Consider the following 18,126-nt stretch of genomic DNA (forward strand, 5'->3'; position numbering starts at 1 on the left):
TACGCGCCACCACGCCCAGTTAATTTTTGTATGTTTAGTAGAGACAGGGTTTCACCATGTTGGCCGACCAGGATAGTCTCAATCTCCTGACCTCGTGATCTACCCGCCTTGGACTCCCAGAGTGCTGGGATTACAGGCGTGAGCCACCGCACCTGGCCTAAACCCAACTCTTTTGACATCAAACCCTTTCCCCTTTTTTCTGTGCCACGTGTGAAGGACAGGCAAATGGTCTGAGAAGAGAACAATGTGCTAGTGTAGGGAGTTTTGTTCCCAGCGGGAGGGACCATGTCTTGTCCCTTATTGTTTCCACTCTAGTCTCTAGGGCTGGGCCTTTCTGTCTTGGAGCTTGGCTCCTGTGTTTGACTGAGCGACGGTTCTTTTGGCCAGTCTCACCGTGTGACTAGTTATGGTCGTGTTGCCAAGAAATTTCCTTTTGCCCCAATTTTGCCTTCTGATTTCCACTTGTCTCCATGAATTTGGATGTTTCTTGACCATGGAATGCTTAAACATGGTTACCTGAGTTTGTCCAACTGTGTGGTTTTTGCATTTTCTATGAATACTATCTGTGTCTCTTGTGATGTGGTGTCACGATCTAGAATGGGAGGAGTGAGACCTGGGTTCTGATCTTGATTCTGCTGCCCTGGCACCCTGGAGCAAGTCACTTAACTTCTATAGGCCTCAGTTCTTCAGCTGCCAACCAAAGACAATCTTGTCTATCCTCTCTCCATGAAAGCCCTTTGGAAAATGCAGGGTGATCCAAATAGAAAGTGGGTCACTGGCTGGGCACTGTGGCTCATGCCTGTAAGCCCAGCACTTTGGGAAGCCAAGGCATGAGGATTACTCAAGGCCAGGAGTTCAAGTCCAGCCTGGACAAAATAGAGTGTCTCTACTAAAAAACTGGAATTAAAAAATGGGCCGGATGCGGTGGCTCATACCTGTAATCCCAGCACTTTGGGAAGCTGTGGTGGGCAGATCACTTGAGGTCAGGAGGTTGAGACCAGCCTGACCAACATGGTGAAACCCCGTCTCTACTAAAAATACAAAAATTAGCCAGGCATTTGGGCACCTGTAATCTCAGCGGCTCGGGAGGCTGAGGCAGAGAATTGCTTGAACCCGGGAGGTGGAGGTTGCAGTGAGCTGAGATCGTGCCACTGCACTCCAGCCTGGGCGACAGGGCGAGACTCCGTCTCAAAACAAGCAAACAGAAAAACCAAACATTAGCTGGGTGAGGTGGCGGGCACCTGTAATCCCAGCTACTTGGGAGGCTAAAGCAGGAGAATCATTTGAACACGGGAGACGGAGGTTGCAGTGAGTTGACATGGTGCCATTGCACTCTAGCCTGGGTGACAGAGCAAGACTCTGTCCCAAAAAAAAAAGAAAAAGAAAAAAGGCTGCTGTGGATCACCTGAGGTCAGGAGTTCGAGACCAGCCTGGCCAACATGGCGAAACCCCGTCTCTACTAAAAATACAAAAATTAGGCCAGGTGCGGTGGCTCATGCCTGTAGTAATCCCAGCACTTTGGGAGGCTGAGGCGGGTGGATCACCTGAGGTCGGGAGTTGGAGACCAGCCTGACCAACATGGCGAAACCCCATCTCTACTAAAAATATAAAATTAGCCGGATGTGGTGGCGGGCACCTGTAATTTGGGAGGCTGAGGCAGGAGAATCGCTTGAACCTGGGAGGCGGAGGTTGTGGCGGTGAGCCGAGATTGTGCCATTGCACTCCAGCCTGGGCAACAAAAGCGAAACTCTGTCTCAAAAAAAGCAAAAATTAGCCAGGCATGGTTACGCATGCCTGTAATCCCAGCAACTTGGGAGGCTGAGGCAGGAGAATCGCTTGAACCAGGGAGGCGGAGACTGCAGTGAGCCGAGATTGTGCCACTGCACTCCAGCCTGGGCGACAGAGTGAGACTCCATCTCAAAAAAAAAAGACACGGTGTCTCCCTTTGTCACCCAGGTTGGAGTGCAATGGCATGATCAATAGCTCACTGCAACTGCAAACTCCTGGGCTCAAGCCATCCTTCTGTCTCAGTCTTGCCCTACAGGTATGCGGCACCACACCCAGCTAATTTCTTTTTTATTTTTCTTACAGACGGGGTCTTAGTATATTGGCCACGCTTGTCCTGAACTCCTGGCCTCAAGGGATTCTCCTTCCTTGGCCTCCCAAAGTGCTGTGATTATAGTTGTGAGCCACTGTGCTCAGCCTAAAAAAAATTTCCAGTTTGCTAAAGTTAGCCTATTTTATTTTTATATTATATTTTATCATTTACAAAAGATGTATATATAAATATAATTTAGCACTTGGCCCTTGACAGTGTTGCTCTGGTTGCCACAACATTGATGCAATCAGAAGTGATCCTGTATTCATTCATTTATTCCTTTGTTCAGAAAAGACTGAGGGCTTGTTCTGTTTAAGTCACCATTGATAAGTACTCCAAGGAACACTAAGATGAATAAGGTATAATCCCTGCCTTATGGTTACTTATGAATAAGGCATTCTCATAAATAACCATAACTGAGTAGAGAAAATGAAAAATATATGTTTTAGGAAAACTGCCACTAGGAGATAAGAGTTCAGAGAAATCTACTTTAACTATGGAGATTAAATAAGATTTTGTGAAGAAGTTGACATTTGGTGCTGAGCCTTGAAGGACAAGTAGAATTCAGGACAAGTGGAAGTGGAAAGGCATTATCGGTAATAATAAAAGTAATGAAAGGGAATATTACTTAGCATATACTCTGCTATACATGTCATTGTGCTATTATATACATCTCACTTAAGGCTCACTGAAGCTCTATGAGATAAGTAGAATTATCATCTCCAATTTACAGATGGGGAAACTGAGGCTTAGAGAGAAGTTAAATATTTTCCTAAAGTCACAAGATAGTTGAGCCAGGATTCACAGTCATGACCTCACTATTAATAGCTATGTTATATGAATGGAGGCAGGAAAACATGGGGCCCACAGGGGTTTACATGGGAAACTTCTGGGAAGTAGGGAACATGTCTGTTTTGCTCACTTTTCTATGTCTAGGGCCTAGCAGTATCTGGTGCATTGCAGATGCTCAATACATACTTACTGAGTTAAAGAAGTGATCGGTCCACTGTTGCTGGAGTGTAGGGTCTGTGCTGGAAGGCAGTAAGACAGGAAGGTTAGTTAGGGTCAGGCTGTGCTGGGTGTGAATGTGGAGATTCAAAGTAGAGGCAGGGCCTGAGTCCATCATAGAGCCAGAGAGCTGACACAGGCAAGTGTGGTAGACTGGATCACAGTGGGAGTACAGTTAGTGGGGAAGCCCATCACGGGACAACTTGGGAAGTACAAAACTCCAGGGAGGGTAGTGGGGATGGGAGAGGAGGCTGCATAGGTAGAACTGATGAGAAGAGGCTGGGATGGTGCTTGTTTCCGACTCAGAGGGGTGAGTGTGTTAAAAGTTATTTATCAGACCTTCTTCACTGCAAACCGTCCTCCTCCTTGACCACCCCTCTTCCTCTGAGCCTCCTTTCTCATCTGTAAAGTGGGGATAGTCATGGAAAAGGATCGGCCTGGGGGTTAAACGAGGAATTATGGAAACAGTCAGTCCCCACCCCACCTCCTCCTTGTATGTTAGCTATTGCCATTTACATCTCCTTCACAAGAAGAGATCCTGGCTGAGCCTCTTCCCAAGAACTGAAATAATTATGTGACATGTGCCAGAAGGCCCAAGAGTCTTCAGGGTCTTGAAAAACACTCCTCAGCTGGCACTGTTTTTTTTGGCCAAGGCCCCTCCCTTTGCTAACCCCACTCACTTTGTGTCAGTATAAGAGTCTTCATACCCAAGGGGCCCCATAGCAGAAGTAAGTGATTAGTGCAAGCTCTTCCAGGAACACAAGGCTCTTTGGAAAACCAAATCCAAGGAGGAATAAAACTAGCACATATCCAGGCATATTAAATTTTCCTTCATAATAAGCACAGATAAGGAACCATTCCTCCTTCCTTTACCTATTCACTGCTCCCCCTCCAATAGAATAAAATTTCATGTAAACTTTGTATTTTCTTCCTGCTTGTAAGCCAGATGGGCAGGTATGCTTCCTGTTTCATGGATGGAAGGCTCAGGAGGCTGCCCAAAGTCATTCAGCAAACTCAGAGATGGGACCCAGGTTATAAACCAATTCCCCCAGCTCTCTAGTCTCTCATGCAGCCTGCTGTGTCTCTCTTTAGGAAGTTGTCAGCACAAGGAGCAAACAAGCACATAATTAATTACAAATAGGTTTTTGTTTTGTTTTGTTTTGTTTTGTTTTTGAGACAGGGTCTCACTCTATTCCCCAGGCTGGGGTGCAGTGGTGCAATCATGGCTCACTGCAGTCTCAACTTCCCACTCTCAGGTGATCTTCCCACCTCAACCTCCCCAGCAGCTGGGACTACAGCTGTGTGCCACCATGCCCGGATAATACTTTGTATTATTTTGTAGAGATGGTGTTTTGTCATGTTGCCCAGACTGATCTTGAACTCCTGGGCTCAAGAGATCCACATGCCTCGGCCTCCCAAAGTGTTGGGATTACAGGTGTAAGCCACCACGCCCAGCCCAAATAGGTATTTGGACCCATTTTATTAATTTGGTGGGTTTTATTTATTGAGACAAGGTCTGGTCTCACTTTGTTGCCCAGGCTAGGGTGCAGTGATGCAATCACAGCTCACTGCAGCCTCCACCTCCCAGGCTCAAGCAATCCTTCCACCTCAGCCTCCTGAGTAGCTGGGACTACAGGAATGTGCCACCATACCTGGCTAATTTATTTATTTATTTATTTGTAGAGACAGGGTCTCACTGTGTTGCCCAGGTGGGTCTCAAATTCCCGGGCTCGAGCAATTCTCCCACCTCGGCCTCCCAAAGTGCCGGGATTACAGGTGTGAGCCATAGCACCTGGCCTAGTGTTTAAGCACATGATGTGTTTAAACTCTAGGCACAAGTTAGCCTGATCCTTGTCACTTTCTGCCTAAAGCATATTTTGTCTCTTTTTTTGGCCTCTCTTTTTTTTTTGGCCACAGGTTAAATATTGCTCAATTATTTGGTTCCTCTAATTAGAGTTTACCCTTTAGAAAGATAGGATTCAACTTGTTTGGTATCTTCCTGAGGCCTAAGTATTTGAGGGATTCTCCATAAATACTTATGGATATGGCAATGGAGGGAAGAGAAGTAGGCTGTACAGAGTGGTGCAGTGAGTAAGAATAAGGCCTGGCGATATAGAACACCCTGAAAAACCCCACTCTGATAGTTAGCTGCTGCCTATGATGCTGAGTACCCACCTTACTTTCTTTTCTGAATTTCAATTGCCTTCCTTTGTAATTTGAAGACAATAACCATTCCAGGACCTAGCCTGTAGTGCCTGGCACATAGTAGGGGCTCAGTAGACATTTAAGGAAATAATAACTATCCCACTGGGTTATTATGAAGATTAAATGAGATAATGAATATCAAGCATTTCCCATAGAACCTAGCGTATACTAGTTACTCAATAAAAGTAGCTACTCCTGACTATTTGGTCATTACTCCTGACTATTTGGTCATTACTAAATGGTCATTACTGACTATTTGGTCATTACTAGTCCCCTCTTATCTGTGGTTTTGCTTCCTGATGTTTCAGTTACCTGTGGTCAACTGTGGTCAGAAAATATTACATACAATAAGATGTTTTGAGAGAGAAAGAGCACAGTCACATAAATTTTATTACTGTCTATGGTTATAATTGTTCTATTTTATTATTTATTGTTGTTTATCTCTTACTGTGCCTAATTTATATATTAAACTTTATTATAGGTAAGTATATATAGGGAAAACATAGTATATATAGAGTTTGGTACTATTTGGGGTTCCAGGCATGCACTGGGATAAGGGAGGATGACTGTATTTAGAAATATATGCATATAAAATACCGTAGTTGGTTAGGAATCAAAAAAACCTGAATTCAAATCCCAATTCCATCATTTTTTTATTAAAACTTAAAAAAAATAGAGACAGGGTCTCACTGTGTTGTCCAGGCTGGTCTCTAACTCCTAGGTTCAAGTGATCCTCCTGCTTTGGCCTTTCAAAGTGTTAGGATTACAGGTGTGAGTCACTATGCCCAGCCCCAGTTTCATTATTTTAATGTAGAAAAAGCTACTGGATTTAGGATAAAGAGATTCAGGTATGAGACCTAGCTCTGTCTGGCTCTGCTGTGTGACTTTGGATAAGGAACTTTACTTTCTTTTTCTTCCTTTTTCTTTTCTTTTCTTTTTTTGAGATGGAGTTTTGCTCTGTCACCTAGGATGGAGTGCAGTGGGGTGATCTCGGCTTACTGCAACCTCCGCCACCTGGGTTCAAGCAATTTTCATGCCTCAGCCTCCTGAGTAGCTTGGATTACAGGTGTGCGCCACCATGCCCAGCTAATTTTTGTATTTTTAGTAGAGACAGTGTTTCGCCATGTTGGCCAGGCTGGTCTTGAACTCATGACCTCAGGTGATCTGCCTGCCTCAGCCTCCCAAAGTGCCGGGATTACAGGTTTGAGCCACTGTGCCCGGCCTTGAACTTCACTTTTCTGAACTTTGGTTTCTTCATCTGCAAAACAAGGAGAATGAGTAATCATTATGATTCCTTTTTCCAGTTCTAACAGCTTCTAAGCCTAAGATGTTGTCTCGGCCGGGCATGGTGGCTAACACTTGTAATCCCAGCACTTTGGGAAGCTGAGGTGGGCAGATCACCTGAGGTCAGGAGTTTGAGACTAGCCTGGCCATTATGGTGAAACCCCGTCACTACTAAAAATACAAAAATTAGCTGGGCATAGTGGCGGGCGCCTGTAATTCCAGCTACTCAGGAGGCTGAGGCAAGAGAATTGCTTGAACCCGGGAGGCGGAGGTTGCAGTGAGCTGAGATCCCACCACTGCACTCCAGCCTGGGCGACAGAGTAAGAGTCAAAAAAAAAAAGATGTTGTTTCACACAGGTCTCTTACTTTCTCTGGCCCTAGTTTGTCTCTCTCTGGGGCAGAGCAGGCCCAGGGTAGGCAGATCTCAGTACCCCTCCACCCTCTACACAGCAGGGCCTGGCCATGCTTGTTCAACCCTGTTTCTGACTGCTGAGTAGCATGAACGAGTTTCTTGTCCACACAGTGCCCTCATACCCTCACAAGTTCTCAGGGGTCGGGGGAGGGTACTTCTCTACCTCCAATTACAAAAAGAACAACTAACAATAATAATTATGTCCCCTATTAACAAAGTTTAGAGAGGGTCTAGAGTGAATAATCTCTTCAGGGATTACTTATCAATAAATATGTAAAAATAAAGCTGTGCATGGTGGCACGTGCCAGTGGTCCTAGCTACTTCGAAGGCTGAGGTAGGAGGATGGCTTGAGCCCAGGAGTTTGAAGCTGCAGTGAGCCATGATCACAATGACTGCACTCCAGCCTGGGTGACAGACCTCATCTCTTCAAATAAATAAATAGTGCATTTCAGTGGCAATGTGCAATAATTTACCTTCTGATTAAGAGTACATGTAATGAACTTAGTAGATTCCTGGTTTAATTCATTGAGTAACATTACCTTCCTTGGTAGCTCTTTTGAAGTACTGGCTTGTCTATAAAATTTACACAGCACCTTGACTAACATTGTCTCACTTGACCCTTCACATGAGCTCAGAGGGTGGAAGCAAGTCAGGCATTATTTACCCCCATTTTTCCACCAGGAGAGGGGTCCAGGGAAGTGCGGCTAGCTGGCCAAGGCTTGGAGGCTGAATAACCCTAGAGTTGGAATTAGACATGGCATTACCTGGCTATCCCTACCAGTACTTCTCCCCCATACTGGTTACAACAATCCTACAGCTCAGCTTTGCTGGCTGGGGCAGTTCCAAGAGGCTTTTCATTCAGTCTTCTCCTAGATCCAGCAGGTCGTGTGCTCTAATTCTTGTTTTGGAGATGGCCAACATTCCAGGCTGTTATGTTATGTGAGCACGTGGGATCACAGCCAGTCAGAAGCCAGGACTTCTCCAAGTGAAGTCATAAGCACCAAAGGGATCTTGCTAGACACGCAGATTTCTGGGTCCAGTCCCAGACCGAGCCTGATTCCTAATACTTTTGCATCTGCGTTCAAAGAAGTCTTCCCTTATCACCCAAACAAAAGTAGCCCATCTAGTCTAACTGATTACCACAGTTTAACTATTGTCTTCATAGATACTAGACAATAATTTATCACTTGTTTATTGTCTCTTTCCCCACCTTAGAATAAATTCCATGAGGATAGGGACTTTGTTAGCCTAGTTTATACCAAACCCGTTTCCTAGAACCCTGCAAGGCCCCCACAGTACGAGGTCAGTAAGTATTGAATCGAATGTACACTGAAGTTTGAAACTGCTGTCATACACTGCTCCTTCATTTTACAATAGAGAAACTGAGGCCCACGAAGCTGGAAGTCACTGCTGCAGAGATGGTAAGGGGGCAGGGCCAGGATAAAATCTCAGATCTCAGAAGTCCCAATCCAGGGACGGTTCAACTCCGCCCAAAGCAATTCTTTAGAAAAAAACGTCATCCACTTGAAAGAAAAGACATTTCCTGCCCATAAATACAAGGTTTCGCGGCGGGGAGAAGGGCCTGGCCTGGGTGAGGGCTTTAGTAATTCCGTTCCCACTTCCTAGGCGCCCGCTGCCCGCAAGGGCTAAAGACTCGCTTTCCAGGCCCGGAGTTGAACCCATCTCCGGGTAGTGTCGAGGCCAGGCCCAGCGGCGGCGAGGCGCGGAGCACAACCCACTGAGGTGCGGACGGCTCACCCAACCAAGGTCACCCGGGCGGGGACCGAAGGGGCCAGGCCCGCCGGGCACAGGGGAGGGGGCGGCGTTGGCGCGTCCTCGGGGCGGATGAGGGTCCTCCCTTCGGCCTCCTAGAAGTCAGGAATGACACTAATGGCTCCTTCCCCTGAATCTGACACCCAGCCTAAAGAGCACGAGCAGGCCCGGCAGGCCGCGTGGCCCGGTCCCATGTGCTCCACCTGAGGCCGCTCTCACGCGCTGGCCCTTTAAGATACCTCCCCTCCTCGCCCAGCCTTCTCTACCGACAACTCCCGAATTGCATCAGGCACGTGCTCGCCCCCGTCCGGTCTGAGCGTCCCTACCCCCAGCCCGGGAGGTGCTCTGAGGAATCGGAGACGAGGGGCGGGGCGAGGGGCAGGACCGCGGAGCCGTGCGCGCGCGCTCCCGCCGCCTCCTGCCCGCCCGTCGCCCAGGGCCCGGCCGGCGGGCGCGCCCCCGCTGCGCCGTCCCCTCCCCTCGCCCGCCGCGTCGTGAGGCGCGCGCCCGCCCGCCGCCTGCCGCGGATCGCGTGGTCTGCTTGGCTCGCCGCGCCTCTCCCCCGTCCGTCCGTATTGCTGCAGCCCCCGAGCCGGGAAGCCCGGGCCGCCCCGGGGGCGGGGGGGAGGGAGGGACGGGACTAGAAGCCTGCCGGGCTCGGGGTGGGGGCGTCTTGCGAGGAACGGGCGGGGGGGGACGCACGCCTAGGAGGCCTGGACTGCAGAGTGGGGGGCCTTCCTCCCCCCCCGCCCCGCTAGTGGGCCTCGGATTTACGGCGGCTGCATCTAACTGGGAGGGGGCCGCACCTCGCGTGAACCCCGACCCTTCTCTGCAGGGATTGGGGCCCAGCGCCCCGGAGGAAGGCGTCGCGGGCGCTCTGCTAGCCAAGTTCGAGGCGGGGGAGGCAGCCTCGGGCGCGCCCGGCTTCTCCGGGGGGGCGGGCGCGCAGATGGCCACTCAGGTGGAGCCGCTGCTGCCTGGGGGCGCCACGCTCTTGCAGGCCGAAGAGCACGGGGGGCTGGTGAGGAAGAAGCCGCCGCCGGCACCCGAGGGCAAGGGCGAGCCCGGGCCAAACGACGTCCGCGGGGGGGAGCCGGACGGCGGCGCTCGGAGACCCCGGCCGCCCTGCGCCAAGCCGCACAAGGAGGGCACCGGGCAGCAGGAGCGCGAGAGCCCGCGGCCGCTGCAGCTGCCCGGCGCCGAAGGCCCGGCCATCAGCGACGGGGAGGAGGGCGGCGGCGAGCCAGGCGCTGGCGGAGGAGCTGCTGGAGCCGCGGGCGCGGGGCGCCGGGACTTCGTGGAAGCCCCCCCGCCCAAGGTGAACCCGTGGACTAAGAACGCATTGCCGCCGGTCCTGACCACCGTGAACGGACAGTCCCCCCCAGGTGGGTCTCCCTCCTTGCCCTCCTGGGTCCGGGGGCCTCTTCCGGGGACATGGGAGTCCCCTCCCCCAGCACCTCCAGGGCCCCGGGGTCTGCTACCGGTCATGGTGACTCGGGACTTTTTAAAATTGCCTCCTGGTTGATGCTGGTCGCCGCGCCCTCCCCCCCACCGTACACTCAGGGACCTGCCCCTGCCCGAGGGCCCGGCCTCCGGGAGGCTACGGCCACCGCCTGGGCCGCAGCGGTTAGTGGGCAACGGTGTGGTCCGGGCCTACCTCGTCGGCAGAGGGTGGGCGCTGGTTTCAGTGAAACGATCCCCACCGCATGCTGGTGTAAGAGACGGTTTCTGGTTTGAACCTTCCTCAGGAAGCCCCTCTTCCCACCCCGCCCGGCGCTCCCCGTTTTGGTAGCGTTGCAAGCGTCCCCATGTTGTAAATGTTTAATGAGCATATGTCACGGGCAACCCAGTGCCCGGCGCGGAGTACATGCTGGCCGCACGGATGCGGGGATTAAAAGTTAACAAGTTTTGTTCTCGGGGAGATGAAATTGGGCTTTAGAATCGCCATTTGGAGACGGGTTGAGGGGTCAGTTGTGGGGAGGAGAAACCCATCGTGTCATCGAATTCGGTGGTTTCCCTCCCCGATCCCGGGCACCTTCCGCCTTAAGAAGGAGCCCGATGGCGAGTGTGCTGGGGGAGCCAGTTAGGAGGTTGGCGGAAAATGTGAGGCGGGTGAGGGGCCTGCGGCGACTTAAGGGGCGTGTGGCGGCGGGGGAGGGAGTGGCCGGCCTGGGCTGGCGGGTGACAGTTGGGCGCCATGCGCCGCGCCGGCGGCCCGCGGGCCGCTCGGCCTCGGCGTTCGGTGCGGGCCGCGGCGCTGGGGGTGGCAGGCGGGTGCGGGCCCGCGGCGCGGCCCGAGTGTGCGTGTGCGCGGCGCGGGTGTGTGCGCGTCCCCCCTTCCCAGCATTCCTCTGCAGCCGGGACAACGTGGTGCCTCCCCGCGCGGGGAGCGGCATGTGACTGCCGACCGGCGCTCCGCGAGTCCTCCCTCTCCCTCCTCCGCGTTTTGGTCCTTTTGGACCGTGCCCCTTTCCGGGGGGAGGTAAGGGGTGCAGGAAATCCCAGCAGAGCCGTGTCAGCGTGGGGGGAGAGGCGGTGCAGAATATGGAGTCTGCTCTTGCATTGCCTTTGCCGAGAATAGATCGTCGGCTTGGGTGGGGGGGCGCGCCCACTCTCCTCTCTCGGCCGGCGTATAGGGCGGGTCTCCATTCTTTGGTTTTGGGTCCGTTTGTGGTGGGTCGGTTTTAAAATTGTCTTGTAGTTGGAATGATGGCCTCTGGTCGTAGCCCTGGTGCTTTTAAAAAACTCCTCTCCTGCCGTAGCTGGTTGAGGCTAACTGGTTTAAACCATCAAAAATAAAGGGGGAGCTTAATGTCTTCACCGTCAAAGGAGTAGAAGCACTGCTAGTCCTAGGGAAGCCAGAATAGCCAGTCCTGAAAACAGCATGTTGCAATTTTTATTTCTTTTCAGGTTGCTTCATTTGGAGGAGGGGACATTTGGGGTTTACTAACAGTCCTTCATACTGTGTTCTCTTCCTTCTCCCCTCCTCCCCTTCGCCCCTCCTCCCCTTCCCCCCTCCTCCCCTTCGCCCCCCTCCCCTTCCCCCCTCCTCCCCTTCCCCCCTGCTCCCCTTCCCCCCTCCTCCCCTTCCCCCCTTTCCCTTCCAGAGCCCTTTTATGCAAAAGACAGTGCTGAAACCTCCGTTTTCTTTCAGTCCCTCCTATCCACCCACAGAGTGAGGGAAAACAACTTTAAAACACTCTTTGGTCCTTCTCCCCTCTTTAAACTCAAAAGGGTATAATCATCCCCGGGAGAGAGCACTCCTTTTAAATGGGGCTACTCATCCTGGCTTGGCTAATGGTGAACCTACCTTGTGGGTTTTAAATCAACCGTGACATCAGGTGGTATTGGGTGCCTGAGCTGGCATTTTGTGTAAGTCCAGGAGCCCTTGATAGTGTGCGTCACTGGGGTTATTGATCGTGGGAAGAAGACAGCTTGGCTGGCATCTCACCTTTTCCTCTGAGTGGAGAAGCTGACTTGCTTTAAGTGCCCAGAGCAAAATTCTGAGTAAGGGTAGATTTGCTCTGTTACTGTTCTTTGGAATCTTAAGGCAAGAGAGTGTCTACTCGTTGGTTTAGAACCTTTGGAATAGGTTTTGACAGCCTAACTCAAGTTAATCCAGTAGCTTCTCTCTCTAAGCCTGTTGTTAGGGCTTGTGTGCATTTTGAGAGAGAATTCTATGATTGGGTTGTCAGTCTGGTAAGGCTAGATGGTGACCCTTTCTCTGGAGCCTACGTGGATCTCTGAAGTGCTTTTCCAGCCCTGGTTTTATTTACAGCTTCGACAAATTTAAACGTGACACTAGTGGAGTGGCTGTGTGGTCTTGGGAATTTTTGTGTTCTGTGATGCACATGTTTTTGGGAGTCTACAGAAATGAGTACCTCATAAGCAAACTAAAAGCTTTCCAAAGCTTGCTGTAAATGCCTATTTTTAGCCTTACTTTTGGCTCAAATGTTGGTGTTTTAGTTCTTTAAGGGACACATGCAGTAACTAGTAATAAAATATGTTTCGTGATATCTCTTCTTTCTTGTGGGGTTCTGTATTCTGGTTTAAGCGTCCAAGTCTTACATTTGTAGTTTTAAGTCTTGGGATTTGCATTTTGGTTTTTTAGATCTCCCTCCCTCCCCAGAGTATTTTTAAATGTTTAAAATTTTTGCCTTATCCTAGCCATACCCCTTTTAAGTATAAGATCCAAGACGTCTAAGTTAAGAGATGATACATAGCGAATGTTCTGGGGTCAAACTGAGTGGGTTCAAATGCCACGGTACCACTTGTTAGCTGTGCTTCCTTGGGCAAGTTATTTAACCATTCTATGCCTCACCTTCTTAATTTGTGTAATAGGTATTTATGATTCACCTGCCTCATGGGGGTATTACCAGCATTCATTGTTAGGATAAGTGTATTTAGCCCAGTGCCTGGCAGGTAGACATTGTTACTTACTCTGGGTCTTGGTGGGACTTTTCCCTGGGTCTCTGGTTTTCTCTACCTGTAATATGATGGGGTTGGTGAATGCAGATCTTTCCTTTTCTTGTGTTATATAAGTACTCCGTGAAATGTATGGGATCTGTCTCCTTAAAACTTGACTTTTGCTTATCCACAGACATGAAGGGCATGGGATGGATAATTTAAAGGTTGCTGACTCTTAAGAATTAGCTATTTTTTGCTTTGGAATGTGGTGAGATGAATTTTTAAAAAATAAGTTTTAACTTTTTAGTTTGCCTTTTGTAAAGATTTTCTTTGGGGGGAGTTGCACGTGTGCTCTCAGGGATATGAGGACAAGCCAGCCTAACTGGACTGAAAGTTTGCTGTGGCTGGTGCACGTGTAGTGCCGTGAGACTTGAGAGTACAGATAGTCCCCAACTTATGATGGTTCAATTTATGATTTTTTGACTTTATGTTGTTGGGAAAGTGATACACATTTATTGGAAACTGTACTTCAGGTACCCATACAACCATGGTTTTTCACTTTCAGTACAGTATTCAATAAATTAATTACATGAGACATTAAACGCTTAAAATAGGCTTTATGTTAGATGCTATCGCCATCCGTAGGCTAATATAAGTGTTCTGAGTGCATTTAAGATAGGCTGGGCTAAGTTTTTTTTTTTTTTTTTTTGGAGACAGTCTGGCTCTGTCGCCCAGATTGGAGTGCAGTGGTGTGATCTCGGCCCACTGCAACCTCCACCTCCCGGGTTCAAGCGATTCTCCTGCCTCAGCCTTGAGAGTAGCTGGGATTACAGGCATGTGCCACCATGCCCGGCTAATTTTGTATTTTTAGTAGAACGGGGTTTCTCCATGTTGGTCAGGCTGGTCTCAAACTCCCGACCTCAGGTGATCCACCTGCCTTGGCCTCCCAAAGTTTTGGGTTGGGATTACAGGCGTGAGCCACCGCGCCCGGCCCTAGGAGCTACTTCTGATCCTGCTCATGACCAGCAATGTGGACACCGGCAAACGCTTTGCTTTCTCTGTGCCTGTTTCTTCGTCTGTAAAATCAGGGTATTAGACTAGGTCTAAATGTCTTAAAAGTTTTCTAGTATCAAAAATTTTTTTCTAAAACTCCCTCCCCACAAAAGAAAGAAACCAAAGTAGAGCTTTATATATGTGTAGCTTTGTATTTGCGTTGTGATTAGGAATCCAAGCTCTCTGGAGGCTGGAGAAACTATTCCGGCTTCAGGAGCCTAAGTCGATGGCTTGGGGGTGTATAATGGAGCAACCAGACATTATGTGCCTTGCAGTGTCTGAAAGCACACAGCACTGCCTGAAAATTTCCTCCACCAAATAAAAACTGAACCTAAATCTAACAGAACCATAGATCCAACTGCCAGTTTATAGGGAAATGGGGCTACAGGAACAGACTAATTAGCCATGAGGTAGGCAGTTATTCAGTTTCTAAATGTGAGAAATTCTACAAGACACACTATTTCCAATAAATAAATGGCATTTTTTAAAGGGAAGAACTGTTACAGATGAAGAAGGTTGAGACATCGGTTGTGCATTGTTGTGGATCTTGTTTGGATCTTGATTCTTGACCAAATGTCCAAAGACATTTTGATGACAACTGAGGAAATTTGACTAAGTTAAGAAATTATCTTATTTTGTCAGGGGTGATAATGGTATTATGATTGTTTTTAACTGTGTAACTGGATATATTGTGCACCCCCACCTAAGAACTGTTAGGTTAGTCTATTACATAAGACTTAAGGCTTTTTCCTATTGTGCACTTGATCTTAGCCAAAAGGCCAAGAAGCAATATTGTGTGAATCACTTTCTCTTCTTCTAAGGAAAGGTCACAATTAGGACACCCTTTGAAGGGGAGAGTGGGAGGCAGCTTTCATCTGGAGCCTTCAGCTGGCCTGGCCCCTTTCCTTTTGCACAGGTAGTTTGAGTTTCATACTAACCCGGAAGTGAGTGCCTGCCAGGTAGGGGAAGGTTTTTAGGAAGTGGTTTTTGGCCCTTTGGGAGGTAGAGGGTAGTCACAAGCTTTCTTGAACTCAACCTCCTGAGGGTCGGGGTCTTTCTGCTGACCCACCCACTGTCTATAGTGGGACCTGAACTGGAGTAAGCAATCTTAATAGCTGTTACTGAGCACCCATTCTCTTTTCTGGGAGGTGGGCAGGGTGGGAGGAGGAGGAGGAGCAGCCGGCCTGAAACTACAAAAACCTCTTTAAGATGGAGAGCTTGGCAGATGGGAGTGCCCCTGTTTGCAAAACCCAAGACAGCTCAAAGGGAGTAATTAGGGTGTTGGGGCCACTGGAGGTTCAGCAGGTGCCTCAGTCCAGACTCACAAACCTCCCTGGCTGGTCCAGAGTGATCTAAGGGAGTGGCCAGGAGAGAGGATGGCCTTACCTTGCCTGGGATTCAAGAAAGGAAGTAAGTTTTGGTACCTCGCTGGTGAAAACATGGGAAACAGCACATCAATGTGAAGGGAGAAGGTGATGGGATTTAAATTAGAACATGGGCAGGGTACTTCTCTCTGCTCTCACTTTGTGACCTTAGATTGTTTGTCTAACCTGTTTTCCTTATTCACAGAATGGGGCTAATCCCGGTGCTGAGGTTGTTTAGAGGGTCAAATTGCTGTTGAGTATGGGGCAGTACAGTTCATGAATTGAAAAAGTCCTGCTGGGCGCGGAGATTCACACCTGTAGTCCTAGCATTTTGGGAGGCCGAGGCGGGCGGATCATGAGGTCAGGAGTTTTAAGACCAGTCTGGCCAGCATAGTGAAACCTCGTCTCTACTAAAAATACAAAAAAATTAGCCAGGCATGGTGGCGTGTGCCTGTAGTCCCAGCTACTCAGGAGGCTGAGGCAGGAGAATTGCTCGAACAGGGGAGGCGGAGGTTGCAGTGAGCTGAGATCGTGCCACTGCACTCCAGCCTGGGTGACAAGAGCAAGACTCCATCTCAAAACAAAACAAAAAAAAACAAAAAAACCTCCTACACAGAGGTAAGATGTAAGTTTTTTTTTTATTTCAGAAGATTGCATTCCAAAGCCAGATATTGGTAATTACTCACTCTGAGGGTTTATCTGTGCCTTTCCTGAACTGAGTGGATAATCAGGAGTTAGCTGAATTTTCAACAAGGGCTATTTGTGGTAGTTACCAAGGGCAAGTGGCCAACTTCCCATGGCTAATAGCCTGGGATGTCTTCCTGAAGGATTTTCCCAGAATCAAGGACAGTCCTAGTGTGGCACCTTTTTTTTCTTGGCTGAACCTTTAGACTGGCAAAGCCCTAGGTGTGGGGAGGGGAGGATTGTGGGTCTTCATAGATGAATTTTGTAAAGCCAGCTTGGTAGATCTGTCATATATGGCATGGGACTTCTCCATCTCAGTTTGATGTGCTGTTAGTAAACCTAGATGATTCCTCCATGACAGGCCTTGTTTACAGGCCACTTTGTAATTACTCTCCAAACTAGTGGTAACCACCTTACTCTCAAGACATACATTCCAGCCACTCAAAGTTGCCTTTTTCTTTGCCTTAGAATGGAGTTGCAAGCTTCTCAGAGGAAATTAAGTCCCATAGTAGCCAGGAGCCATCTAGATAAATGATCTGATAGAGATAGGGCTCTGTATGGTTTTTGCTCTGCTTTTCACTTAAACTAATTTATTTAGGCTCTTGATAATTCAGAGATTAGTAATAGTAGTGCAATAGTCACCATTTACTGCGTTTACTGAGTGTCTCACCTGTTCTAGCCCAAGTGATCTGCTGAGCAGATGCTTTTTTTTTTTTTCTTTTTTTGAGAAAGAGTTTCTCTCATTGCCCAGGCTGGAGTGCAGTGTGCGATCTCAGCTCACCGCAACCTATGCCTCCTGGGTTCAAGCAATTCTCCTGCCTCAGCCTCCCAAGTAGCTGGGATTACAGCCATGTGCCACCACGCCTGGCTAATTTTTTGTATTTTTACTAGCGATGGGGTTTCTTCATGTTGGTCGGGTTGGTCCCGAACTCCTGACCTCAGGTGATCTGCCCACTTCGGCCTCCCAAAGTGCTGGGATTACAGGTGTTAGCCACCGTGCCTGGCCCAGCAGATGCTCTTTTTATTCCCACTTCACAGATGAGGAAATTGAGACTCAGGAGACGTTTAGCAACTCTGTCCTTCTAATTGCTCAGACTAAAGACCTTAAGATCATCCTTGCCACCTCTGTTTTTTTTCCTGGCTGGTTGCAGTGGCTCACACCTGTAATCCCAGCACTTTGGGAGACCGAGATGGTAGGATCATGTGAGCCCAGGAGTTCAAGGCTGCAAGTGAGCTGTGATTGTGCCACAGTACTCCAGCCTGGGCGACAGAGTGAGACCCTGTCTCTAAAAAGTAAATGTCTTTTTGTGACCCCACATGTAATGTACTAGTACATCCTTTGACAATTAAACACTGTGTCCTGGCCGGGCACAGTGCCTCATGCCTGTAACCCCAGCACTTTGGGTGGGAGGCCAAGGTGGGCAGATTGCTTGAGCCTGGAAGTTTGAGACCAGCCTGGGTAACATAGGGATACCCCATCTCTTACAAAAAAAAAAAAAAAGTACAAAAATTAGTCGAGCATGGTGGTGCGTGCCTGTAATCCCAGCTCCTGGGGAGGCTGAGGTGGGAGGATCACTTGAGCCTTGGGAGGTAAAGGCTGCAGTGAAAGATGAGTGTGTCACTGCACTCCAGCCTGGACAACAGAGCAAGACTGTCTCAAAAAGAAAAAGCTGCCTGGGTGCGGTGGCTCACGCCTGTAATCCCAGCACTTTGGGAGGCCGAGGCAGGTGGATCACCTGAGGTCAGGAGTTCAAGACCAGCCTGGCCAACACAGTGAAACCCTGCCTCTACTAAACATACAAAAATTAGCTGGGCGTGGTGGCATGCACCTGTAATCC

General features: G+C 49.3%; 1 protein-coding gene across 11 annotated transcripts in view; it reads left to right on the forward strand.

Annotated features, from left to right (window-relative positions):
* LARP1 (La ribonucleoprotein 1, translational regulator) overlaps nucleotides 1-18,126 on the forward strand; it is a 129,646-nt gene that overhangs the window by 62,966 nt on the left and 48,554 nt on the right. For 2 of the 11 annotated variants that reach the window (XM_034960852.3, XM_034960851.3), the window contains exon 1: nucleotides 9,580-10,165. The exons of 4 other annotated variants lie outside the window; for them this stretch is intronic. In XM_034960852.3, the coding sequence (XP_034816743.1) occupies nucleotides 9,730-10,165 (436 nt within the window). In that variant the 5' untranslated portion in view covers nucleotides 9,580-9,729. Of the gene's footprint in view, nucleotides 1-9,274; nucleotides 10,166-11,172; nucleotides 11,263-18,126 lie in introns of those variants that run through there. 5 more of the 11 variants (XM_034960850.4, XM_034960853.3, XM_063604278.1 and 2 more) reach the window with 5 other exon arrangements.

Source organism: Pan paniscus, chromosome 4 (assembly GCF_029289425.2).
Source record: "Pan paniscus chromosome 4, NHGRI_mPanPan1-v2.0_pri, whole genome shotgun sequence".
NCBI classification, from domain to species: Eukaryota; Metazoa; Chordata; class Mammalia; order Primates; family Hominidae; genus Pan; species Pan paniscus.